Source organism: Amia ocellicauda, chromosome 23 (assembly GCF_036373705.1).
Source record: "Amia ocellicauda isolate fAmiCal2 chromosome 23, fAmiCal2.hap1, whole genome shotgun sequence".
Taxonomy (NCBI): Eukaryota; Metazoa; Chordata; class Actinopteri; order Amiiformes; family Amiidae; genus Amia; species Amia ocellicauda.
Genome location: NC_089872.1, coordinates 14538987 through 14565417, shown reverse-complemented (window position 1 = coordinate 14565417; position 26431 = coordinate 14538987). Strand labels below are relative to the sequence as shown.

Below are 26431 nucleotides of genomic sequence, written 5' to 3'. Positions count from 1 at the left end.
GGATTTAATTTATCTGGTAATACTAATTGGTATGTGGGTTTATAATACGCTCATATATGTATCATTACGGTAAAACTGAAGCGCCCAATTAGAGGGAGGAGCCGAGAATAGTGCGCCGGTGCATCGCGGTAAATTCAATTGAGAGGAAACCGCTCTGCGCCTGCGCGGCTTAGCTGTGGCGCAATGTCGGACTGGGAGGTAGACGACGATGAAGACGTTAAAGTAAGACATACAGCGAGAGGCCCTCAGCGGCAATGGACGCCCCCACACCCGGGGAAATACAGTGGTTTTGATCGAAAGACGACCTGGGTGCCGACACCTCGCGTTAGGGGGGAGCCGCAATGGCAGACCTGGAGGGATAAGGACGGCCATGCGGGGGCCAGAGGCCGGGGACGGGAGTCCGGGTCCAGGGGTGGACGTGGTGGAAACGATGGCGGACCCACAACACCCCTGTCCTTCAGTGTAGAAAACTCTGCTATCGGCATGGTCATAGGTATTGTCTTACAACCTGTGTAATGATATCCACGTTATTTAACACGCAGGGGCCTACACTTGAATGAGAAAATGTCGAGTTATTGCTTTTATTTCCTGTTCCCACGTCCGTTTATTGACAGGTCGTGGAGGTGCTAAAATCCGTGAGCTTGAAGAAAGTACAGGAGCACGAATAAAGGTACTTGAGTTTTTGTGTTTGTTTTCGTCAGAGGTCTTTAACTTTTCTCTCTGGGTTACATTGATATTATTGCTCCCTGGTTGGTTAAAACCGTGACGTGTGAAGGTAGACCTACTACTAGCCTAATGATAGAAATAGAAATCGTGAAGTGCGCCATGGGTCCAGCTCGGACACCTGCAGTGCCCAGGGGATGAATGGGTACTCGGTTGACTTTGATCAGCCAAATACACGAATGCAATGATGAGTGTTTTAAAATGGTTTCCGTGCTTGCATTGCCTGAACCACATGCCGACGTCAGCACCATTGTCTGCAAGGGAAGTAGAAGTGGCAGGGATCCATCTCTCACTTCCTAAAGCTCCTGTGACCTGGAGAAACCTCTCTCCTCTGAACATCGCAGTGGTCACAATGGTTAACCCCACATGCATCCCCCAGTTAAAGAGCCACACCACTTGTGTTGTTTGTATGCATATGAATGCTCATCAGCCCTACTTTCTCAAAGATACACAGAGGAGACTTTGAGGGTGAGGTGCAGATCTTTGGACGAAGCGATGCTCAACTCAAAGCCAAGGAGTTAATTGATGAGCTTGTGTCTCAAACGTCTGGAAACTGCAGGAGTTATGGACAAGGTGACCGGGGTACATGGGTAGTTATCGCAGAAGGGGGGGGGGAAGTCTACTACTCTTTGAAATCTTTTATTTAAATACATTTTTCTAGTGGTGGACTTATTTTTCTGTTTTTCCAGGTTCCAGGAACTCATTCAGGAGAACTGAATCAACCTGGGGAGCAGCATCTCAGATCCCCCCGGCTCCGGCGCTTCCTCCCATAGACTGGGTTTCAATGCGAGAGAACCGTTTGAAATATGAAGCTATGAAATGGAAAGGTGAATGATTTATGTAATGTATCTTGTAATGCATTGCTTTATATAAAAACTACACTAGGTGATTAGAGAGAGAGTGCAAATATTTGAAGATCATGTTGATCATTGCTCATCTTAAATGGATGGGATACACATCATTTTAAGTCTTATAAAGCTCGCAAGAATCCTTAGTTTTATAGATCTTTCCGGGCCATTATTTCAAATTCATTATGCTTTAGTAATTGTAAAAAAAAAAACAATTAAAACGTAACTGCTTACTTATAGATTAAACTGTAGTGGTTTTGGATTACTTGATATTGAATGTGATATTTTGTTCTTCAAGAGCTTCCTCCCCTAAAAAAAGAATTCTACATCGAAGCGGAGAGCGTGCTTAACCTCACGGCAGAGGAAGTGAAGCAATGGAGGTAATGGTGGTTTTGTGGTCGTCTTGTTTGCCTGCTGTATATGGGACAGTTGAGTGTTTCTGGGGGAGATGCCGTATGGTGGGTTTTCTAATTAAAAACGTGCTAGTCAAGGGCTGAGAGATGGCCGTCGCATATTGGTGGTGTTGCCGCTGCTTCACATTCACACCTTAAAACAAAACCACTTCTGTTGTAGAACATCTCTGCATGTGTCAGTCTGTTGTACTAGGTTTTCCCAGGTTAGTGCAGTTCTCCAGTTGCAAGTCAGGTTGAGTAGCATGGTAATAAAAGTAAGGAAAAGAATCATAAATGTTCTGCAAATAAAGATGAACAGAACTTGGAAAGCAATATTTATTATAGGACTATTTTTGTAAACTAGGGTTGAAACAGGACTACAGAATATTTCTTACCCAGCAGATGTCACTATTTATGCATATGTATTTTTTTTTTTTTAGCGTTTTGTGTCCTTATTTCTAGTGATGGTACTTTCCATAATACTATTATTATAAAAGGGGAATTCCAGTTATCTAGTCAATTCCATTCTGTTTATGTGGTTTGCATATACAAAATACCTTGACAGATTGTTAGAGTGCTGGAAGTGGACAGTAGAAGGGAGAGAAATGCATAAATCTGTTTTTGTTTTCATAAACCATCTATCGGCGTGCTCCTTGCATCTTGGTTTGCAGAACTTCTTTTCAAGTTCTAAAGCCATGTATGGTGAAAGTGCAAAAGCTGAGTGTAGTTGTTTATTGGCCTAAATATTCAAATGATTAATAAGATTATGGAAACCCCCTAATGTTACTAATAGATCGGATGCCCTTATTCTGAGTAATTTGTAAGCATTGTTTCTCGGCACTCTAATTGATATTGATTGATTATAGTTCAGATGATGTGATATGCATGCTCTTCATGCATTGTTTTCTTGTGAGCATTAAGTCAGCATGGCTACACTTGCACAGTTTTAGATGTATTGTCTATTTTCTGAAGCACCCTTACCGTGCCTTTTTAACTGCTGTGAATATGCATGGGTAACATTTGTATAAAATTGTATGTGTGCAGTGTTTTTTCTGGTACCTTTATGCTCAGTTTGGAAAGTTGTCATTTCTCAACAGAAAGGAAAACAACAATGTTTTTGTCGACGACTTGAAAGACGGTGAAAAGCGTCCCATTCCAAACCCGGTTCGGACGTTCTTAGAAGCCTTTCAGCCTTTCCCTGGCATCATGGATAATATTCTCAAAGTGGGATTTGTAAAGCCCACTCCTGTTCAGGTGAAACATTGATTTAAAAAAAATAAAACTGACAAGGAAGGCCCCTGAATGAAATGAAGAGCTTATGTGAACACATTAGGAAACCTAACTCTACATAGTCATTCAGTCTGAAATTTAAATGAATTTGTTTGGTAAATTCTATGAATAAACCTCACTATCTCAGTGAGTTTATATGAGACAGGCTGACACAAAGGTCTCGTTTCTGCTTAAATAATTAATTAAAAGTAATTGAAAAACCTACCAAGACCATATGCAGAGTAGCCTATTTATGCAGCAGTTCTCAACTGAGTGGCCCCAACAGCCTGAAAAATGCCCCCTTTAGTTGTATTTCCCTTGGCTGGTGTGCTGTTAATTTGAGGATATTTATCTTACGTGTAACATAAAACATATACCTTGAATGTTATTTTTAAATAAACATTTTGTACAGTAGGAATGTTCAAAATGTTAATTTGCAGGTACCTAGTTTAATTGTATGCAACCGAACAAGCCATTCTTGTTCTTTGAGCCCAGCCTTTTAGCGTATGTTGAAAATGTTGAGGATTATTAGGATTTTTGTGTAGGGCAGATATTCTAACAATAGAACTGCCGTCTAAAATATTTGTTGTGTATAGGTACTTTTACTTAAATTGTGATGTAATTAGAATTAAGTCTTAAACTGAGAGCTATAAATACTCTCCTTTATAACACAGGTTCTTGCTTTAAGCTCAAAAAATAAGGAACGTCTTCAGTACTACAAGCTGAATGCACACTTAAAGCAATCTGATGAAACCATGAAGGTGAATAGTGCATTCCACAAATCCCTTAGTTACTGTAATTGCTTACAGTTGTTCTCAGTTGTCATATTCAGCAGGTGAAAATGCTATAGTTACTCATTTTTATCAGATCTCCTAAAATATCAGAATATATTTAGATAATATTAAATCTAATCTAAATGTGAATATTTAATTCAGTTTGTTAATGTTCTTCTGTTGGTTAAGCTTACTGTTAAAGCTGTACCCTAAAAGTTATTTTTGTTTCTCAGTCTCAGGCTTGGCCAGTCATACTGAAGGGGTTTGATTTAATTGCCATAGCCCAGACTGGCACTGGAAAAACCTTGGCCTACCTTCTACCTGGCTTTATTCATATGGACCAACAGCCTGTGTAAGCATTCATATTCAGCTTCAAACACGATAAAGTACGTACATGTTGCCTCACTGTTCCTTGTTCCCGGTTTCTTTGAACTATAACTGCATTTGGTAAAACAAAAGCAAAATTAAGGCATGTGTAAGTCATTACCACCTGAATTATTTTTTACCCATTGTTCTCCTGGGAGTTCACTAGTGTATGAACGAAAGCATCTTGAAAGTAAAAACAGAACAGAACTCTTCTCTGGAGCTGATATCCCCCTGTATAATACTAAAGCATACACTAATTTTGAGTTTTCTGTTCCAGTCCCAGGGATAAGCGGGATGGTCCCGGCATGCTGGTTCTCACCCCCACCAGAGAGCTGGCTTTACAGATTGAGGCCGAGTGTAGCAAGTACAGTTACAAGGGCTTTACAAGGTACTGTGTGTTTGTTTGTACAGTGCTCCGCAGCTGCCATTTGTGCAGTAGGCAGAAAAACGTTGCCAAACCTGAGCATTTTGTAATGTGGACGGGGTAGGGAGGTAGGGGGGTGACAGTGGCGTGTCCAGAACATTTTGAATGGGGTGGCTGAGGGGGGGCACAGACCCAATTTAGGAGGGCCATCTATTCCCAATTTGTAATGTCCAGATGTGTTAATAACCATTTTGGTCAGTATAACCTACATCTCTTTTCAAGTCAGGTTAGGGCATCTAGCTTTAAAGTCACCCTTAGAAATAAGAAGATTTGCACTGTCAACTGATTATTTTAAATTAATTTACAAATTGTAAATGGAGAAACTGTAAACAAATTATAAATAACAATTCAAATAGATTTCATTATAATGACTGGCGATTATTACCTTAACCTAGAACCGCCAACATCTCAAACTACCTACAAGAGCTCTTTGAATGCAAGGCAAACGATCGTATAATACTAAACTCTCCACTCAATCTGACTACAGTTGTAAGACACTTGTAATGCTATACAATGTGTGTTTTTCAAGCACTGAGACTTGACGGGGGCGGTGGAGACTGCGAATTGACCTTGATTTGTGTTTATGCAGCTCTAATGCTGTAGACATATTTAATGCATATGTTTAGGAAAAGTCAAGACCGGTATGCACAGTGTATTCAGGAACACAGATTTAATTCAAATTAAATCTGTCAAACTGACGAGCTCAGTGCTTCTCCTTTTAAATTATAAAGGCGAATCACACAAGATGTCGCATCACGAGAGCTACAGTACAGTATCCGCACACAAACTGCAGGGTTACAGCAGCTAAAGGGAAAACTACAGTCGAGCTTTGGATTCAAACTGGATTCGTAAGGAAACTTTGAATACAATGGAAATGTTTTCAGTTTAATTTGCAAGTAATGCTTTTCTTACAAGGGCAGTGTGAGTAGTTTGCAGTATCATTTATGGGCAAAACATCAGTTTGCTGTATTGATTTTACTGTAATACCAATGCCTTTGTATTAAAGTATTAGTGGCACAACCATTTAAAGACTTATTTTAATAAGTGCCTGATTAATCGTTAGATTAAACTAATGCCTATTGATTAACTTTTACGCTTAGTAGTTGTAATATTGTTTGGTACTGATGTAGTCAGAAATGCAAACACCCCCTAAAACAAGCCACATTCATAATCGATAATCTAGCCTATATTCATCAAGGGTTTTACATTACACAAATTCTGTATCTGACTGTTTTCTAAATTAAAATATGCCACAAAATGAATGAAAAATGATCCACTCATACAAAACATATTAATAATACTGCATGTGCGATGACACATGCATGTTTAATGTATTTTATTCAATACAGAAATAGTGAATCGGTGTAAAACCCTTTATGAATATACCCCAGTGCTTCCACCAGTGGACAATTGCTCATGTAAAATGGAAGGATAGTGTTAAATGTAAGATGTTTAATGTATATTTTTTGACTTATGAATGAGAAATCTAGCATTATAAGTAGCTCCTTAACATGAATTGACTGCATTTAGTAAAACAAAAGCAAAATTTAAGGCACTTTTTTTTTTTTTTTTTTTTACACACTGTTCTCCTGTGAGTTTACTACTTTATGGACAAAAGCATCTCTGTACTATCTTGCAAGGAAAAGAACATAAAACTCTTCTCTGGAGCTGATATCCAGATATATAATTTTCTCCATGTGTTCCTAGAGTTTGAAGGTATTGTTCAGAAACCCTGAAGTAAGTGCACTGCTTAAGAGAGAACTTGCTCTGAATAAGTTTGTTTTAAACAAGTGGCTAGTTTAATTGATCCCAATTACACTGCATAATAGAAGTCTTACTTTTTTACCCTCTCCAAATTAAAGACCCTGCTTTAAGATCCCAAGAGGAGAAAGTTATTTTAGAATAGTTAAAATAGCTTGATCTCCAGATTGAGTTGTATATGTTTTAATTCATATTTACTGTTTTAATAGCATTTGTATTTACGGTGGAGGAGATCGTAAATCGCAGATAAAGGTTGTCTCTAAAGGAGTGGATATCATCATTGCAACACCCGGACGACTCAATGACCTTCAGATGAATGATTACATCAACCTGAAGAGCATAACATACCTGGTAGGCATATTTCATATCAGGAAGGCAGGGTTTCAGTTTATATTAGAGGGTTCGTACGGGTGCTTGAAATCCTTGCAAATGCTTGAATTTTAAGGTGGTATTTTCAAGGTTGTGAAAGTGTTGGAATTTTGTGAATATATATATTTTTTAAATTTGCTAATCACTGTCATAATAAATCGGCAGTGTGATTAAATGAATTCACTTCGGGATATTACTACGGTGGTTGGAGAGAGCTGTTTGATGCACTGCGAGAGTGAGCCGCTGAGACAGCACGGCATCAGCGCCCAGTGAGGCCAATGTGCCGCAATGCTCCCGTTTTAAAGAGAGGTGGCTCAATACAATTAAATATACATTATACACTGGTTAAAAAATGGTTCACATTTGCGGACAGCATTGTAAGCTTTGCAAGAAAAAGATTCAAGTTTTCACTTATGCCAAAAGTAAACGGCAGGGAATTTTCCATAATTTCTAGATTTGAATGGCCAATGTAAGGCATGTGTTTGATGGTTTGCTGACAATTCCTCTTTCTGTGCGCATCCATGTGTCTGCATATCGGTGTCATGTGTGTGCGCGCATTGTCGAGTTTTACATTTTTCTTAAGTTGCTTAACTTTTCTTTGTGTATTATTAAGACTTTAAAAATAGTGTATTGGTTTTCTACAAGTATATAATATAATTATGCTTGTGTATTTAAATAATCAATGTAAATTTGACAAACCTAAAAGTACTAGAATACGACAGACATGCACAGCAATAAGCACAACCACAACCAAGAGACCGAATAATAATAACTTGCATATGTGTATTCAATTGATCATTGTACATGAAATACAGTCAATAAACAATGATTTAATTAGAATTAATTTACAAAAAAGATAGATGGATAGAATATGCTTTTTCAGACTTGCAAAGCAATAAGCATACCGGTAGAATAACCGCAACTAAACGAGAGACACTGATACCTTCGCAGGGGAGGAGTGTCATTCAGCACTGGCACAGGTCAAAAACAAACTAAACAGTTTCTAAAATTAGGTAATCGCTTAACCCTAGCAAAAACTAAATAATTTGTCCAGTACAAGGTATTTACTATATATATATATATATATATATATATATATATACACTCACCTAAAGGATTATTAGGAACACCTGTTCAATTTCTCATTAATGCAATTATCTAACCAACCAATCACATGGCAGTTGCTTCAATGCATTTAGGGGTGTGGTCCTGGTCAAGACAATCTCCTGAACTCCAAACTGAATGTCTGAATGGGAAAGAAAGGTAATTTAAGCAATTTTGAGCGTGGCATGGTTGTTGGTGCCAGACGGGCCGGTCTGAGTATTTCACAATCTGCTCAGTTACTGGGATTTTCACGCACAACCATTTCTAGGGTTTACAAAGAATGGTGTGAAAAGGGAAAAACATCCAGTATGCGGCAGTCCTGTGGGCCAAAATGCCTTGTTGATGCTAGAGGTCAGAGGAGAATGGGCCGACTGATTCAAGCTGATAGAAGAGCAACTTTGACTGAAATAACCACTCGTTACAACCGAGGTATGCAGCAAAGCCTTTGTGAAGCCACAACACGTACAACCTTGAGGCGGATGGGCTACAACAGCAGAAGACCCCACCGGGTACCACTCATCTCCACTACAAATAGGAAAAAGAGGCTACAATTTGCACAAGCTCACCAAAATTGGACAGTTGAAGACTGGAAAAATGTTGCCTGGTCTGATGAGTCTCGATTTCTGTTGAGACATTCAGATGGTAGAGTCAGAATTTGGCGTAAACAGAATGAGAACATGGATCCATCATGCCTTGTTACCACTGTGCAGGCTGGTGGTGGTGGTGTAATGGTGTGGGGGATGTTTTCTTGGCACACTTTAGGCCCCTTAGTGCCACTTGGGCATCGTTTAAATGCCCCGGCCTACCTGAGCATTGTTTCTGACCATGTCCATCCCTTTATGACCACCATGTACCCATCCTCTGATGGCTACTTCCAGCAGGATAATGCACCATGTCACAAAGGTCGAATCATTTCAAATTGGTTTCTTGAACATGACAATGAGTTCACTGTACTAAACTGGCCCCCACAGTCACCAGATCTCAACCCAATAGAACATCTTTGGGATGTGGTGGAACGGGAGCTTCGTGCCCTGGATGTGCATCCCACAAATCTCCATCAACTGCAAGATGCTATCCTATCAATATGGGCCAACATTTCTAAAGAATGCTTTCAGCACCTTGTTGAATCAATGCCACGTAGAATTAAGGCAGTTCTGAAGGCGAAAGGGGGTCAAACACAGTATTAGTATGGTGTTCCTAATAATCCTTTAGGTGAGTGTGTGTGTATATATATTAATTTTGCCGGTATGTGCACATGTTGATGGTTTAGTATTCGTATTCAATTATAATTTGTAATTCCATTTAAAAAAGAAAAAAAGAGACCAGCACATGCTAATGCAAAGTATTTATAGCTGCAGGAGATTCCATAACATAAAGACCGTCACCGTTTACTAGGTTAAGGATATAGGAACTTATACTTGGTTGTTTTGAAGAGAATAAACATGATGTTTTGACCGTAAGTGAGCATACTGAATATACATAAATGGATTGACTCGTAGAACTTTATGCTCTATTTTACATTTGCTCATTGATTGTACATGGAAGTTCAATAAAGAAAAGTATTGATGTAGTTTTTGCTTTGCATGTTTAAAACAATTGTCACTAATTTTAAGCTTTAATTCAAACTGAAGTTACTGTGTACTGGTGTTCACTAATTTTGACTGATTGCAATATTGATTTAATATCAACCTGATTTAAGCCACAGGTGCCAAGTGTACATGAAGGCGCTCATGAAACATTTTTTGTGTTACAGCATAATAACATCTAATAGTGTGCTGAAATGTGCTTAGTTCAGTGCAGAAGAGTGTGCATGTTAGATGAGAAGGTTTGCTTTACCAAGGCTACGAGGTGCTGGAAAAGCTTTTACCGTGCACCTTGAAAGTACTTGAAAAGTGCTTGAATTTGACTTTTGAAAAGCTGTATGAACCCCTGATATTTAACGTTCATTGCTCTGGAAGGCTGTCCGTACCCCCTTACCACCCAGTTTGACCATCTCCCGGCGCCTGCTCCATCACACTGTTCAGACTGCACCTATAATGTCAATGTCAACTTTAATGAACCCCCAGCTTGATGCTCCCTACCATTTCTCCTTCTTATAGCTGTACTTGTATCACTTTAAAAGACATTAATATTAACTGTATCTGTACTATTTGTAATTGTTTTCTTTTCTTACCCCATTACATAATACTGAAGTATTAACTAGGGTTTTCTCAGGGGACTCCCATTCCTGGGAATTCCCCGGAATAGTGCAAAAAAATATGGAATTCCCGTGAGTAAACCCTAGTTAATACATCCCTGCTATTATTATCATTTATTTATTAGCAGACGTCCTTGCTCAGGGCAACTTACAAAATATAAGCGCAATACAAAGTGCAATAATACAGAGCAATTCAAGGCATATTACATTTGACAAATTCACAATTTATACAAGTGTATAGGAGATGTACAGTAAACAATATATAAGGTCTTAAATCCTAGAATGTAAAAGCTGATGCATGCAGACAAGATGTTAAGTCAAAGTTAAGGAAAGGGAGCTTGGGGGATATCAAAATAAAGTAATGCAAGAGTATGACAAAACATTGTATAAGTGCAGTCTTGCAGGAGAATAAATGTTACATTTTATATTCTGTAACCCCCATTAAGTGTTTTTTTACATTAAGCGATATCCACATTATGTGGATTATATGCAGATTATATATAACGCCGTTATTATACTGTTAATGTTATTCAGTGTCTCCATCTTTTATTGTTAGCCTTAAGAAGTGCCCAAATGTAAACAAACTTTGAAAAGTAATGGTTATGTTTAAAGCATAGCCACATTAGGCATTTTAGACTCCTTTGTTTTTCTCTAGTTCACTTTTTTTAATCTGTTTGCAAGACAAAATCCTTCTTTGACACTTATTAGCTTGCATGATTTGAAAAATTACAGTAGTTTGACAAATCAGATTCCTGTGGGAATCCCTGAAAAAAAAAAAAATTGGGAATGGCAATTCTGGGAATATCAAATCCTGGTATTAACTAATTTCTGCATTTTCTTGAACAGTTTCTAGATTAGTCTTGCACTGTATTTTATACTTTTAATTTGACTGTTATTAGTACTTATTTTTACTGTTACTCTTTCTTCACACAATGAAAGTTTGTAATTCTGTTCCCTCTACAGAAGATTCACTTGTCTAAGAAATGAATTTCCACACCACGGGAACTTCATGTACAAGTCCATTGCTTCCTCAATCTTGATCGAACTTTCGATTCAGTTTCCTGTTTCTGGAGATATTGTGCTCTTGCATAAACCCAAGCATGTACTAGGGTTGTCAGGAGTCAAACTTTTCAGATGTATTTGTTTTATTTTAGTCCCTTAACCGACACATCAATTACTCATGGTTCCACTCTTACATTTAAAAACAAAAAAGTTCTGCTGTCAGTATAGTGTTTTTATAGTTTGCAAGCAATTGATTCGGCTCAGAAAAGATTAATCAGTACTGATCTATGTTGTCCTTATGTTTAAGCTTTGTTTCTTTTAGAAATCATTCTCAAACTAAACTAGTTTAATATTAGATTATTACCTTGTATGTTCTAGATATTGATTAAAATCTCCCAGGTTGAGTTCTTAGACATGGCAATCCCCATGGGCTGTCTTGATGTACTACTCTCCAGTAGTATTAATATTGACGACAATTTTTATTAAATTAAAATTTAACTAGGTCCTGGATGAGGCTGACAGGATGTTGGACATGGGATTTGAGCCTCAGATCATGAAGATAATCCTGGATATACGTCCAGATAGACAGACTGTAATGACAAGGTCAGTTCAACCCTGTGCATTTATTATTTTAAGTGGTTTAATAATACTATTGTTATATGGGATGAACAGGGGGAATTTCTAAAACCTCTATGCATGTACATTCACATATTAATAAGATTTGCTGCTTTATCAATTTGATCAAAACCTCTAAAGACTAAGTACTTAAATGCTGACCTCTCCTGATCATGTGTTTTGTCCATCAGTGCAACTTGGCCTGCTGGTGTCCGACGGCTTTCAAAATCCTACCTGAAGGATCCCATGATGGTGTATGTTGGGACGTTGGATTTAGCAGTGAGTAAAGTGATGTGAAAGACTATCCAATAAGTTTTAGATTGAGTGTAATGTACATTTCACTTGTTAATCCAAGGAAGAAAAAACTGAAGTTTGATATGAAAAGATGTAACTTGTCAAAACCTGTTATTCCTATTTGTATTTTAATTGATTTAGTTCTGCTCATATGTGGAGACATCCTCTTGTGTACCAAGTCTAGTGGTGATGATTCATTATCATGCAGAGTCTGGGGATTTTCTGCTGGAATCTTAAAATGCCTTTACTGCACTACAGTTTGTATGCTAATTTATTTCCTTTTTTTTTTTTTTTTTCTAAAGGCTGTGGATACTGTCGAACAATCAATTTTGATTGTCCAGGAAGAGGATAAGAAGGCTTATGTTCTTGATTTTATTGCAAACATGGAGCCAGAAGACAAAGTCTTAATTTTTGTGGGGAAAAAGCTTGTGTAAGGCTCACATACTTCTGATTGGAAACATCTGTCATCCATACATCTGTTTCCCTGCATGTTTATAAACTGCCATGACTATTTTTTTAGTTTTTAGTAACACATGGAGCCTGGTAAATATAACTAAGCTGGCTCTTTCAGTCTTGACTCGTAACATCACTTATGTCATCACTTTGTACTTCTTTCTTGTAGTGGAGCTACTAATGAACAGAAGTACTATAAAGAAATGTTTCATTTGTCCTCTGTGATGATATGCACAAGACTAATTTTTTAGTAAGCGTTTGAAACATGCTCTTGTAATAGGTTTCATAGAAATCGAAACCTATGTCTACAATTCTGCAAAAGTGAAACTACTTCTCCAGACATTTTACATAAGCTGACAGTGTGACTGTGTTTGTATTTGGACTGCTGGGAACAGAATAAGTGCTTACAGGGTATTTCAACACTTACATCCGTTTGATTGCAGCATAACTATTATCACACTTTAGTTCAACATGATTTATATCCTGCAGTGATGGGTAGTGCCAACAAATTTCTCATTGCTCATTACACTTCACATGTAGTTTAGTTTAGTATGGACTGCAATCATAGATCCACTTGTTTAATTTCCCAGCATAAACTGTTGCACCCTAATGCTGTAAACTGTAATGATCATAACTGGAAATTTGCATTGCAAGGTGGGAAGAGCAAAAACCTCTCCTGTCTAAAATGTACCGATGCCTGAGGGGAACTCCTTAATATGGTTTAATACTGCAGACAAGATTTCATTTTAGCATAAGACTATTTGGTACAAGGGCATTACATTTAATTGATTGTGTGCAAGGCATTTTAAGTTCTTACTGCTCCATTTATGTTTCCATTGCAGTGCTGATGACCTGTCGAGCGATCTCTGTCTCCAGGGCATCGCAGTGCAGTCTCTACACGGAGACCGAGAGCAGTGTGACCGGGAGCAAGCACTGGATGACTTTAAAAAAGGTCACTGACAAACTGATTTGCTACATTTAGATGTATTACATAACATGAATATTTGGTAATATAAATTTGTTGTCTTTATTTTGGCAATGTCCGATAAATGAAATGTCCTACGTACGCTGATTCTAAATTGACCTCAGATATCCAAATCTTATTAATATAGAGTGGTGTTTTGAGAGAGAGAGAGAGAGAGAGAGAGAGAGAGAGAGAGGGGGAATGTTTTTGCCTCACAGGTGAGGTTCGAATCCTAGTGGCTACCGATCTGGCTTCCCGTGGCCTTGATGTGCACGACATCACCCACGTGTTTAACTACGACTTCCCCAGAAACATCGAGGAGTATGTCCATCGTGTGGGGAGGACTGGAAGAGCTGGGTTTGTAATGTTTTCTTCATCCCCATTTTATTTAACACCTTATTTGTTTGAGGATGTTGGGGGTGAAAAAATGCAAAAGTTGTTATGCATTATTTCTAACTCATGTTGTCTTTTTAGACGTTCAGGAGCATCCTTAACCCTCTTGACCAGGAATGACTGGAGAATAGCTGCTGAGCTCATTCATATCCTCGAAAGGGCAAACCAGGTACGATCGGATTTCATTCTAATTGTAACTGCTCTCTCACGCTTCAGCTTGAAGCCACGATTCCCTGCCTATTCAGATGCAACTACACTGTCATGTTGTGTTCAACACTTTTGCCGGTGGTAACTTTTTCTTTTCTGTTAATTGTGACACTGCTTATTTGAACATTCTATTTGGGCAAGTTGTTGAATTAAAAAAACCTATAGGCTATTGAGGCATGCTCGAACAAACCAGTTTCCCCAGTACTGTGCGGGTAAAGAAAGGAAGATGACGCTGCTGTGTGTAGCCGCTGTCAAGTGTGACTGTTTTTACAGTGTAATTAATGGAGCGTGTCAAACAACATCATGCGTTTCCCACAGGTCCCTGACTAAACGTGTTTGCCATGTCCCTGTCTGCAGACAGTTCCTGAAGAGCTGGTGTTGATGGCGGAGCGCTATGAGAAGCACCAACGGGAGAGGGAGCTGACCGCACCACGGGGGGGCAGGGGTAGAGGAGGAGGAGGAGGAGGAGGAGGAGGAATGGGCAGAAGGGGTGAATATAGGGACCGTGGGGACTCCGACTGGAAGTTCTGACTCAGTGCCTGTAAGTAGACCACAACCCTTTATTCTCTTAACTTGCACTATCGGTCATTCCTTGTACAAGACTCTTCCTCTCCACCCATCAGCCTTGTGTACGTCACCTTACCTGAAGTGTTCCCAATGGTGTGTGTGCGCTTCCCACCCTAGCACTTTCAACACTACTTTTAATAAGCTCATTCAATTACAATATTCTTACTCCCAGTAAGACTGTTCATTCATGAACTGCAGTAATGAATCGGCTGAATCTGAACTCTGCATTTTATACCAGTTTTATCTGGAAGAGTGTTGTTAATGTAGAAGGGCAAATGTGGGTTTTTTCAATGTAAGAGTTTTTGTTTTGTTTCCCCCTGTGGATAGGACAATGAAGAGCCCTTTTCAGTATCCATCTTGAGGACCGGTATGGGGAGAATAAAACATAAAAGAATAAGTGTGTATAAAGTTTTTAAACTTGAAGTACTTTTCAGTACAGAATCTAAAGGTTAACTATATACACAAGTGTCTCCTAGCAGTTTGAGTGACACTAATTTGTTTCAGAATTAAGTTTGTTTACAAGAATCTCCACCTCTTGTATGAATGTGTCCTGGCAGTCATGTATCCTCCTACTATATTTTGTAGACCTGTAATATTTGTTTGTGGTTATGGAAAATCCCCAGCCTTAGTTGGGCTTTTTTTTGAACTCCTCAGAGTTCTAAAATAAAATTGAACTCCTTCAATCTCTTATCTGCGTGTGGCCATCTTTTCAAATCATTTTCACACCTCCAAAAAGCATTTTGTAACCTCACCAGTCTACAAGCATTTAAAGATTTTTTTTTTTTCAAATTGTATTTATTGTTACAGTAACAGCACTTTAAGACAAATGTAAAATAAGCACATTGTAATATAATATTGTGCAATTGAATATTGCATAACTTCACATCTGTTCAATATAAAAATTGATTCGTCCTTTCCATATAGGATCGGTTTAATTTCAGTTCCTGAAAACTGGAAACCTGTTGTTTCGTTGTTCTTCAATACACTTGATCAGAAACTGTCGGTGTGATTTAGTTGTAGAATATAAAAGATTGTAAGTTGGGATAAAAAAGTGAGGGAGATCCCCAGCTTTCAGATACTGGATGAAATCGTCAAGGAACTGTTGAAAACAGTCATCGAGTTCCTTGATCTCCCAGTCGCTGTCCTGTGGTCTCTTCACACAAGCATGGAGAAGGGCGGTCTTTGCTTGATAGGAGAAAAACTTTGCCAGTTCTGGATGTTTCTCTTTCAGTTTTTGTAGTAAACATTTAAGGAGTTTTAGACACTGTTTCCTGTAAAACCAAAGCATTCCATAGTTATACTAAAAGACATATTTAGATTAATGTATTGAAGAGGCAGGGAGCATGGGGCAAGTTGGAATTTATAAACGTATTCGTTCATACTATTTAAATATCCTGTGGGATCACGGGTGTCAACCTACCTGCAACATTGTGAGCCTCCAGATTCACAACAAGTCTTGGCAAATCCATGATTCTTCAAGATGCCCTTTTCCACGTGCGAGAATGAAATCCGCCATGTATCTGGAACAAAAATAAGGAACCTTTTTTTTTTTTTTTTCTTCTTCACCCATATGGTCAGCATTACAACATAACCATTCGGAAACGCTTTTTTTTTCTTCAGATTTTAATGTTATGTCCGGAAGGCCAGGGTCATGTCCGTCTACACCAACATATAGTGTTAGTGCTCATCTGCGATTTTATATCTTCAGCATATCCAAGACTCCCCAAAAAATCTACGGTCAGTGTCTTAAACTGAACATATTAGAGATGTTTTGGTTGACAATATCGTGAAAACTCTAAACTCAAATTTATATTAAATTCTCTTAAGGTTTTTTCACACTGGACAAGTCGCATGCAGTTTATAACATTTCCAAATGCTGCTCCAAAAATGACTATTGTAAAATTATAGATTCATAAGTATTTGGATTTTGTTTTGCTACACATCATAAAACTTCTGCAGCATTAACAAAGATTTTTTAAAATCTTGATACATTAATGATCTATTGAAATTGAGCTGCAGGTTAGAGGTGATGCACCAGTGTGGACACGTTTGATACCCTGTTCAAATGGGATTAAATATAACTCAGTTTCACTTAATTGCTTACACTAGTGAATTATTTCAACCATAATAAATATACCTTTTGCACAGACTCCGTGTTTTTCATCAGTGCCCTTGCCAACATATTTTGGCACCAGGTAGAAGGGGCATCTCTTGAACTCTTGTTTCACTTTGGTGCCCAGCCAGCCGTCGATGTTGAAGCCATCCTTGGTGATCGTGGGCCAGCTCTGTGCGTGGACCTTAAGACCCAACACGATGTCCAAACCCACCTCTCGACCTTTAACTTTCATTAATAAGGTCACTGCAGGACATCCTGCTTTCTTCCTTTCCAGTTTTACACCTGTTTAAATTGAAAGAAAGCATTAAGTCAAGGCTTACTGGGTCCCTGAGATGCACATGTATTTAAGGTAACTAAATGCATTCCCATAACATGTCACAAGTGGTTAATGAAAAAGTGAAAGATGATGTACATGTACACATTTCAGTTTGGTGGTGATTTTTAGGAGCTGGAATCCTTTTAACCCCTGAATATAAAGCATCATTATGGATCACTCAATTAGAACATTAAAATGCATATTAAAGAGCAACTCACTGCTCACTGATGCAGTGGCTTGTTTGATGTGATTCCTGAAGTCCTTGAGCATCTTGTTGGCAGAGATGGTCCTGTCGTTCAGGACAAAGCGATCCAGCGGGCGCTTTTGGGGGTTTCTTTTGAATGATACACTGTAGAAAGCCCCCTCCGAATCAAACTCCTGGAGCTCAACTCTTTGGACCGGCACTGTCAGCATCACGTCAAACTCATTTGGTTCAGAGATCTGTGAAATGTCCATACAACAAAATACAAGAATGCATTATTCAAAGGTGTAACTCTCAATATGAACATGATTTATAAATTACACTGAAGATCTCAATTCTTCCATTCAGATCAATAATGACACATGGCACTTCCTGATTTGTAATAGGCACTTACACATCATAACATAAACACACATCACTATTACATATATATATATATATATATATATATATATATATACACATGCATATATGTACACACTATATATGTACACACACTATATAAGGGATAATATAATGAAGGGATAATGGATATAGCCGGTTCTAATTGGCCCTTGTTTACACCTAAAATAATTGAGTTATTTGATGGAATGGAATGTTTGTTCTTTTTAATCAAATGAAACATTGTTTCAAATGCAATAAGTAGTCCTGTCTACATACTTTGCAAGTGATACTTGCAATGTTTAATTATTTATGTGTGTGTATCTATATATATATGTATATATGTATATATATATATATATATATATATGGGTTTGGTTCTCCACATACCTTCACATTCTCGTAGTAGCTTCCAGTGGGCAGTTTCTCGATTTCACTGAAGCAGTCTGATTTCGTTTTTAAATGCTTTATGATCCCTTCCACGATTTTGTTCACTTCACCGGCCACGTCCCCCCTGGCTTTTTTCCTGATCTTTAAACTCTCAAGCGTCGACTGCAGGACCCTCTCGGGACTGTGTGGAGCGCCTTTTCCTGCTTTAATCTTGGCAGGAGCCCTGGCTCTGGCGGCCGCGGCGGGGCGCTGAGGGCTCGCCGCTTTGACCCGGTCCGGCGCGGGTAATGGCCCACAGGGCTTGTGACAGGCTGGGACCTTCCCACGTGTAGGGCATGCCGCTTTACCCTTGTCATTGTCCGCAGCTCTGGGGCTTCTTCCTCTTCGGCATACCGGAGCTTTCCTGGCTGCATTCGGGCTTCTCGCTGGCTCCTGGTTCCTGGCTCTCCTCCGGACAGCAGCTGCCGGGTTCCCGTTCATCGTAGTGGGCAGAGCAACGCGGCAGTACCGGTGAGTGCACACGCCGTCGCCGCGTCACGGACAGGGCTGCCCCCTCAGCTAGACCCGTCCCGTCCCGCCCGTCCCGCCCCGTCCCGCCCGTCCTGCCCGCTACTTATTATTTGAACTTGGCGGTATTTTCGGGCGTCGCCAGTGTCCAGTCATTTCTGGTCTCGTTAGTTTCACACGCTGTTTCACGGGAGCCGCAGCCCCGCTGGCTGTGCTGTTCAGCGGGGGAGACGCCGGGCAGCTGCCGCACTGGGGCCTGTTATCAGTGTCAAGTGAAGGACTGCAGTCTTGCGTTTTGCTAGTTAATATATTGTGCTAATTATTATTAAACATTAAAAACACATGCATCTTATTTAAACTATCTTGGGCTAATGCTTTTAATTATTAAATTATTATTAGTATCATCATAAACAGCATGGCATTTCCTGATCAATGTAGTGCACTTTCACCACATTACACAGGAAGCTCGAAGCTGTTTATTCATTAATGTAATAAACTAAATGATTAGCCTAATCTTTGTAAGTTTTTTCTGAAATAACTCGTCAGCCCCAATCCGTGTAGTAGGACCCTGTGGTTTGTCAATTCAGTTACACTATTTTACACTAAGTCAGTGGTGTTTCTAGAAAATGTTACATGGGGTGGCAGAAGGGTGGCAAGTTGAAATTCAAGGGTGGCATATCATTCTGTGGTTGGTTATGTCCACTTCATTTATACAAATCCAGCTACTGAAAACGGACAGTGTCATGTCTTGCTAATAAATGTCATACATGTTCTACACTTTGATGTTTATGTGTTCAAAGTTTGGTTTTTCCAGTGTGCAGAATCTCTATGAGTGTTAGGAGTTCCTAAGTATTATATATGTACTTAAGCATTGAGGGAAAAGATGCAGTATTTTACTTTGAGACATTGGTTATATTGTTCTGCCAATCAATGCATCCTGAAAATGAATGCCTTATATTGCTTGAAATATACACAAACACTGAATATACGGAGGTTATAAATAGAGTAGGAACAAGGGAAATTAGGAACAAATGTAAAGCATTTGTATGAAATATGATGTACTGGAATTGGCCAGGTGTAATAACTAATACAAATACAACACAAAGAGATCAGAACTCTCCTCACAACAACAGCAACAGCAACATAACAATAACAATCTGAATAATGATTTCATTAACATGTATGTAATGGTAACCAGTTAATATATTATAATAATTCTAGAAAATACCACTAAAATTAAATAATAAAAAAATGAAAGTTCTTTGAATTATACAAAACAGGGTTTATGCAAAAAATACATTTTTTAAGGGTGGCAGCTGTCACCCCTTGCCACCCCGGTGGTTTCGCCAGTGCGCTAAGTTCATTAAAGTATGGATTGTATTCATTTATGGCCATTGCTTGGTTTTTAAATTGCATGTATTTGACATTCTGACCTGACAGTATTATTAGTGTTTATATACACCCTGCTACTGCTGAAATATATCTACAACTTTATTTTTTCCAATTGGTAGTTTATTAATGTTTGTATGCAACTGAATGACATTTGAAGTGGGGAAATACAACTATTTACTGGAATGTGGTTTTCTTTTTGGCAGACTAATTCCTGTAGTTGGCAGATACATGCATTGTTATTTTGTGTGCCAGTCATTTGTATTTGTTTGTTTTATATCCCCTTTTGTAACAGGGCAAGACTGCTATTTGAAATGTATTTGTGTGTAGACATTTGTAATGCAAACGTGATTATTATTTCTCCGTGGATATCCTTCTCCAGGGAGACTAAAGTTGTTTCCAAACTCCATGAAGGTTTAACTATGTACACGCAGGTAAGTACTTCAAAATGCATTTTACATTTATTACATTTAAAAAGCAGTTTGTGCGGTTGGCTATATGTATCCTGAGTGTATTACTGTCTGGGATTAGCTAGAGGCTCCGGTGCCTGAGTGAGGGTGTCTAGGTGCTGGTCTGTGCACGGCGCACCACTGTTCACCGGGGCGCTGCTGCATCACTCCTCTCTCACAGCGGGCTGGTGATTTTTTTTGAGGTTTTCCCGAAATTCCTCCATAAACATCACACAGTGGCGCCCTCTGGTGGCACAATGCTTCTCCTATCAAGACCAATGTTGAAATGAATGTTCTTTCACAAAGTATTTTAAATTTACTTTCATTCTGCATTCCTTTATATGGACATGTTAAAATCAAATTATTTGTAATTTAGAAAAATATACCTGTTCAGATAAATGTGCCATCAAAGATTTAGTGCGTTAATGTGCAGTGAATGCTGACCGCTGGCATCTTTTGTTTCAGCCTCGGCATGATGTCATGGAGCTCAGGTATGACCAAATGTGCTCTGTTCAACAGCAGCCCTTTACAGCTCATGTGCTCCATTTAACACAGGCTGTGTTTGTTCAAGTACACCAGCACCACATTGGGCTTAAATTGACAAAATTAAACACGTTTTGCCTGTCTTTGAACAAACACAGAATGTGTTAAAGAGGTTACTGCAGTTAGTTCAGTAGATTATGCAGTATATTCCTGAAGACTATGCAAGAAAGACCACAAGACTGAATAGTTTAAAGTTTTAATGTTGAATGTTGAAAGGCCCTTGCCCACAATAAATGAATAAGGTGCATGGAGCGAATGCCAATCAAATTTTAGGAGTGCAAAAGTGCCAGATAGCTTAGTTTAACCAAAGTGCACAATGTATACATGCGCTCTGAACTATAAAGGGAAAACTTATATATATTTTTTTCTTTAACTTAATAACAGAACCTTTCAAACTGTTTGTGTAAAAATGTAGTCATTGTCAACTGCAGAGAAGTACCTACTATTTGCAAACAAACACTAAAGCTAGACAAAAAGTCAAGACTTAAACTGTGCACTCAGTAAGGAGAACACTACATTGTATTATTTTAAATGGTCTCAAAAGCACAGATTTGTTGGTCATGGTGCTGTTTCCATTTAGAAGTACAGTTTAAAACTAAACAAAAATAAATAAAACTGCCACAATACAGATTAAAACGGATGGTCCACACAACATTTTAGTTTTTTTCCTTCGGATACTTTTACGATGCATCGTAATAATTAACCAGTCTTTGACTATTAAACTTAAATGACCAACTGAAATAAAGAACTGGGAGACCAATCTGCCATAGAGTACATCTGAGGTGGCAGCTAAACACAGCATTCATTTTGCCTTCTGAGCTTTCTGGGCAGACTTGGTGACCTTCCCCGTGGTGGAGGCCTTCTTCTCCACACCCTTGATGACCCCCACAGCCACTGTCTGCCTCATGTCCCGCACAGCGAAGCGCCCTGCAGTGAAGGAAGCACCAGGGGAGTGTTAGTCTGGGTGGTGTCAGTAACGGAGGAGCATGTGATTATTTAGTCCAGTGGTTCTCAGCCCTGCTCCTGGACGAACACCTACCCTGCTGGCGTTTGTGCCAACTGAGCTCTCAATGACTTCACTGAACTAATACTTTCCTCAATCAGAGCCTTTTAATTACTTTAAACAGTAGGGGTTTTAAGTTAAGTATACAATTGTATAAGGAAATGATCTTATTGAGGAACCAACTTTTTATCAGTTACACAATTTAAAGATTCAAATGTACTCAAATTACTTCAATTAATGGTTCAATTAAGTCATTGAGAGCTCAGTTGGAACAAAAACTAGCAGGGTAGGTGCTCCTCTGGGACTAAGGTTGAGAACCACTGGTTTAGTTGAATTACATGTGCATATTAGCTCAGTATTCATAAACACCTACAGCCATAACTTACATTTTAAAACTATTTCTGGAAACAGGCAGGTTAATCTTTGGATCATTTTGGAGATTGGTGTGAAGTTGTCTATCTCACTTATAAATCTACAAGTACACTCCAGTTGTTGAATGCCATTATGTTGTAGTAAAGGTTTTCTATTGTATCTGTAGTAACTGCAACAATTACATGAAGAAACAATACTGTCATTTTTATTTTTTACTGCTGCTGTACATTGTACTATTACTGTCCTTCTAAGCTGTATACTACAAAAGGTCCATACTATTTTATACTCAAATCATTTACATTTTCCCCACTTCTTTTAGGAAAGGGTTCTGCATTAAAGGTTGACACCTGCTGCTTCAATATAATTCCTAATAAAACCATAACCTCTTAAACGTTTCTGAAGTCAATCTCTACTGGAACATAACAGTTGTGGGGTCATGCAAAACAAAACGGTTAATTTTTCCTGAGAAAGCTGAAAAGCATGAAAGCCACAACAGGGCCGTTTCTGTCCACTAGATTTTAAACTATTTAGACTCAGTGGAAGGGCCGCTCAGACTCACCCAGAGGAGGATAGTCAGAGAAGCTCTCCACACACATTGGTTTGCCCGGGACCATGTCAACAATCGCAGCATCGCCAGACTTCAGAGACTTGGGGTTGTCTTCGAGTTTCTTGCCGGAGCGGCGGTCGATCTTCTCCTTCAGCTCAGCAAATTTGCAGGCGATGTGCGCGGTGTGGCAGTCCAGCACGGGGGCATAGCCAGCGCTGATCTGCCCGGGATGGTTTAGGATGATCACCTAACAGCAGAATATACAGATATACATCACGATCCAAGATGACAATTTTATCCTTCATGGGTTCTGATAGCACTTCAAGCTGAAGCATATTTTGTGTTTTAATGGTATACAATTTATTGAATGAAATAAACAGTTTTAATCTAAATGAACAGCTGATTATAACAGGGCCCACCTGCGCAGTGAAGTTAGCCGCTTCCATCGGGGGGTCATTCTTGCTGTCTCCGGCCACATTGCCACGGCGGATGTCCTTCACAGACACGTTCTTCACATTGAAGCCCACGTTGTCCCCAGGCAGCGCCTCAGACAGGGCCTCGTGATGCATCTCCACAGACTTGACTTCAGTGGTGACGTTCACGGGGGCAAAGGTTACGACCATCCCGGGTTTAAGGACGCCCGTCTCGACGCGGCCCACTGGCACGGTCCCGATACCTGTCAGGTACACGGAGCTGTGCTTAACAAACCGCTGCGCTCTTGTTCCTGTCAGATTGCAGCTGACACGACACACCTGTTTGAACCCAGCGATTCTCACCTCCGATTTTGTAGACGTCCTGCAGGGGCAGACGCAGGGGCTTGTCAGTCGGGCGAGTTGGGGGCTGGATGGCATCGAGGGCCTCCAGCAGAGTAGTTCCCGAAGCATTGCCATCTTTGCGGGTGATCTTCCAGCCTTTGAACCAGGTCATCTTTAAATGAAAAGACACAAGTCCTCCAGACATCAGCCGGCACACTTAAAGCAAACTGTCATAGGAAGGGGTAGAGCACACTGAACTTACATTGGGGCTCGACTCCAGCATGTTGTCACCATTCCACCCAGAGATGGGCACAAAAGCCACAGTGTCAGGGTTGTAACCAATCTTCTTGATGTATGTGCTAACTTCCTTGACAATTTCTTCATACCTTTTCTGGCTATAGGGTGGTTCAGTGGAATCCATCTTGTTAATGCCAACAATCAACTGTTTGACTCCTAAGGTATAGGCGAGCAAGGCATGCTCGCGGGTCTGGCCGTTCTTGGAAATGCCAGCTTCAAATTCGCCCACGCCCGCAGCAACTATGAGGACAGCGCAGTCCGCCTGCAACAGAAACGCAGTCCGCTTTCAGGTTCAGCTTGATGGCTAACAGCTTGTGACAGTTTTCGTTTATATTGCAATGACACATACCTGGGAAGTGCCAGTGATCATGTTCTTTATGAAGTCTCGGTGTCCAGGGGCATCAATAATGGTAACGTAATACTTGCTGGTCTCAAACTTCCAGAGGGAGATGTCAATAGTGATGCCACGCTCACGTTCAGCTTTTAGCTTGTCCAAAACCCAGGCATACTTGAATGAACCCTTACCCATCTATAAATAAAAAAAATACATCAGCCCAGCAGTTGAACAGATGTCTCAGCTCTTGCAGAACAGACTCGCAGCAATACTACTAATGCAGGCTGTCCAAGTGTGAAGGAAGTTTTAGATTTCACTCTTGTAATACAGTAACTCCCTGTGTGTTTTGGCACAAGGAGTCAGTCTAGTATCACTATGCTATTATGGAGCAGCATCTAGTATACAGCAATCCCATGGGTTACTTACTGTACAATGTGTTTACTGATATAAAGTATCGCCATACGTACCTCTGCAGCTTCCTTCTCAAACTTCTCAATGGTCCTCTTGTCGATGCCACCACATTTGTAGATCAGGTGACCAGTGGTAGTGGACTTGCCGGAGTCGACATGTCCGATCACTACGATGTTGATGTGAGTCTTTTCCTTCCCCATTGCGGATGTTTAGAGATATCACACGCAGAAGACAATCTACAAGACAAACACAAACAGCTAAAGTTTCCCTCTAAATGATGCCAGCCTACAATTAACATCACACATGCAACAGTCACTTTGTTTTGAGCATCTCCTCCAGAGCAGATAAACACTGTCCAGCCTCGGCTGCTTTCTACCTGTTTGGCACACGATTGCATCAGACAGCTCCACCCCAATATCCATGCACACCGGCACACAGTCGTCATTATTATTCCACTGCACAGCATCCTATTTCTGCAGGTGGCAGAGCAATGTGTGGCACTGTCTCTCTCAAGCTGCCCTCCATTTTGTGCAAATTGTCCACTGCCAGGAAAAAGCAGCCATTATAGACTTCCATAAAGTCACAATGCACCATGTACATTTCAATGATGTTGTATATTTACACCCTGTACACCCCCTTTGTCCAAAGTAGCCATTTCAGCTACCAAAGCCTGTCACTGGAGCTCACTGGGTATTGTTATTCAGATTCGACAGGCAATGGCAAAGCATATCAATTACAAATTACCCAAACTGGATTAGTGCTCAGACTTAATGTAAACAATTTCAAACGGGTAATCTAGATACCAACTTAGAAATGTGAATCTAAAATGTTTGCTGCATTTGAATATAGATGCTTGTTTACATTAAATCCACTTTGACAAGCCTCCTTCTGAAATGCCCTTGATGTCCCCGCCGTGAGAATGAGAAAAGCTGCGACGTCACTATTGCATGTTTACAAACAATGGCAAGTTCTGCTCATTAGAAGGCACCTTCATCAATCCTTCCACCTCTCGAGTTTTCACCCCAATGCCAGCACCGCACCACAGCCATCATAAAGTCCACAACACATCAGCTCAATGCAACATCCCGGGGGGAGGGGGGGAAAGGTTCACTGTCACAAACACAGGTTATCCCATCAGCAGGGAAGAGCGCCTGTCTTATTAATAGAGATGTCTGAAGCCAGGATTACTCCCCTCCCCCCCGTCGCCGCCATATTCTCCCTTCTTTGCGTGCTAAGGCTCGTTAGGCACATTAAATGCAATGGCAGCTAACTTAATGACAACTCGGGGACCCAGATGCATTTGCAACGCACCCACCCACCACCAGCCTCCCTGCAAGATACAGCCCGGGCCCGGCAGCAGCGGCGGCGCAGCCCACAGGACACAAGATGCTGCGGAAGCTTCCAGACAGTCCTACCTGTGCGGAGCTCCGGAGTCCGGGTCAGGAAAGACAGAGCGCCGGCGCCGAGCCGCTTATATGTCAAGCGGGAGGGGGTATCGGAATTGGCGTCAGGGCTAACATTACCGACACCCCCTCTAAGCCTGGAGAAGAGCATCTTTAGGGATTGTGAGCAAAGCCTGGCATGGTGGGGAAGAGCAGAGCAAAACACGCATCAATCCAGAAATGACTTTTTTTCCTTTTTAAAACTAAAAAGGGGGGGGGGGGGGGATGGTAGAAAAGTCTACTGGGAGATATCACG

At 40.1% G+C, this 26431-nt stretch overlaps 3 protein-coding genes and 1 long non-coding RNA gene across 6 annotated transcripts; 2 read left to right on the top strand and 2 right to left on the bottom strand.

Moving 5' to 3' along the window:
* Nucleotides 1–159: 159 nt before the first annotated feature.
* Nucleotides 160–15409, top strand: ddx43 (DEAD (Asp-Glu-Ala-Asp) box polypeptide 43). Of its 2 annotated transcripts, XM_066696987.1 has the most exons (17): nt 160–493; nt 615–670; nt 1170–1296; nt 1413–1550; nt 1870–1951; nt 3061–3217; nt 4239–4357; nt 4649–4759; nt 6766–6907; nt 11731–11831; nt 12035–12122; nt 12440–12567; nt 13433–13542; nt 13773–13911; nt 14029–14116; nt 14512–14695; nt 15049–15409. In XM_066696987.1, exons 1-16 carry the CDS (start codon nt 184–186, stop codon nt 14683–14685), a joined length of 2070 nt encoding a protein of 689 aa, XP_066553084.1. In that variant the 5' UTR covers nt 160–183; the 3' UTR covers nt 14686–14695; nt 15049–15409. The 2 variants fall into 2 exon arrangements, with proteins under 2 accessions (XP_066553084.1, XP_066553083.1); XM_066696986.1 differs by having other exon boundaries at nt 14512–15409.
* Nucleotides 15410–15504: 95 nt separating this feature from the next.
* On the bottom strand, nt 15505–18709 carry cgasa (cyclic GMP-AMP synthase a). Its single transcript, XM_066697194.1, has 5 exons — nt 18127–18709; nt 17372–17594; nt 16859–17119; nt 16142–16241; nt 15505–15992 (listed from the first exon to the last, which is right to left on the bottom strand). The coding sequence occupies exons 1-5, from the start codon at nt 18604–18606 to the stop codon at nt 15659–15661; spliced, it is 1398 nt and encodes a 465-aa protein (XP_066553291.1). The 5' UTR covers nt 18607–18709; the 3' UTR covers nt 15505–15658.
* LOC136719310 (uncharacterized) lies at nt 18541–21205 on the top strand. The gene is made up of 3 exons (XR_010805399.1): nt 18541–18636; nt 20318–20456; nt 20937–21205. It is a non-coding gene; the product is annotated as an uncharacterized LOC136719310 (long non-coding RNA).
* Nucleotides 21195–26355, bottom strand: eef1a1a (eukaryotic translation elongation factor 1 alpha 1a). 2 transcript variants are annotated; one of them, XM_066697196.1, is made up of 9 exons: nt 26149–26355; nt 25110–25275; nt 24790–24969; nt 24338–24517; nt 23954–24250; nt 23713–23863; nt 23356–23612; nt 22949–23183; nt 21195–21941 (listed from the first exon to the last, which is right to left on the bottom strand). In XM_066697196.1, the coding sequence occupies exons 3-9, from the start codon at nt 24931–24933 to the stop codon at nt 21817–21819; spliced, it is 1389 nt and encodes a 462-aa protein (XP_066553293.1). In that variant the 5' UTR covers nt 24934–24969; nt 25110–25275; nt 26149–26355; the 3' UTR covers nt 21195–21816. The 2 variants fall into 2 exon arrangements, with proteins under 2 accessions (XP_066553293.1, XP_066553292.1); XM_066697195.1 differs by lacking the exon at nt 25110–25275.
* Nucleotides 26356–26431: the final 76 nt, after the last annotated feature.

Excerpts from the sequence above, each read along its gene's own strand:
- ddx43 (XM_066696987.1), top strand. The coding sequence starts at position 184 with ATGTCGGACTGGGAGGTAGACGACGATGAAGACGTTAAAGTAAGACAT. Across the intron at positions 494-614 it reads TGCTATCGGCATGGTCATAG|GTCGTGGAGGTGCTAAAATC; the intron begins GTATTGTCTTAC and ends GTTTATTGACAG. Across the intron at positions 13,543-13,772 it reads ACTGGATGACTTTAAAAAAG|GTGAGGTTCGAATCCTAGTG; the intron begins GTCACTGACAAA and ends TTTGCCTCACAG.
- cgasa (XM_066697194.1), bottom strand. The coding sequence starts at position 18,606 with ATGAACGGGAACCCGGCAGCTGCTGTCCGGAGGAGAGCCAGGAACCAG. Across the intron at positions 17,120-17,371 it reads AGCCACTGCATCAGTGAGCA|GTGTAAAACTGGAAAGGAAG; the intron begins GTGAGTTGCTCT and ends CAATTTAAACAG. Across the intron at positions 15,993-16,141 it reads GGAGGCTCACAATGTTGCAG|GAAACAGTGTCTAAAACTCC; the intron begins GTAGGTTGACAC and ends TTGGTTTTACAG.
- eef1a1a (XM_066697196.1), bottom strand. The coding sequence starts at position 24,933 with ATGGGGAAGGAAAAGACTCACATCAACATCGTAGTGATCGGACATGTC. Across the intron at positions 23,613-23,712 it reads GGACGTCTACAAAATCGGAG|GTATCGGGACCGTGCCAGTG; the intron begins GTGAGAATCGCT and ends TGTACCTGACAG. Across the intron at positions 23,184-23,355 it reads CGGCTAACTTCACTGCGCAG|GTGATCATCCTAAACCATCC; the intron begins GTGGGCCCTGTT and ends TTCTGCTGTTAG.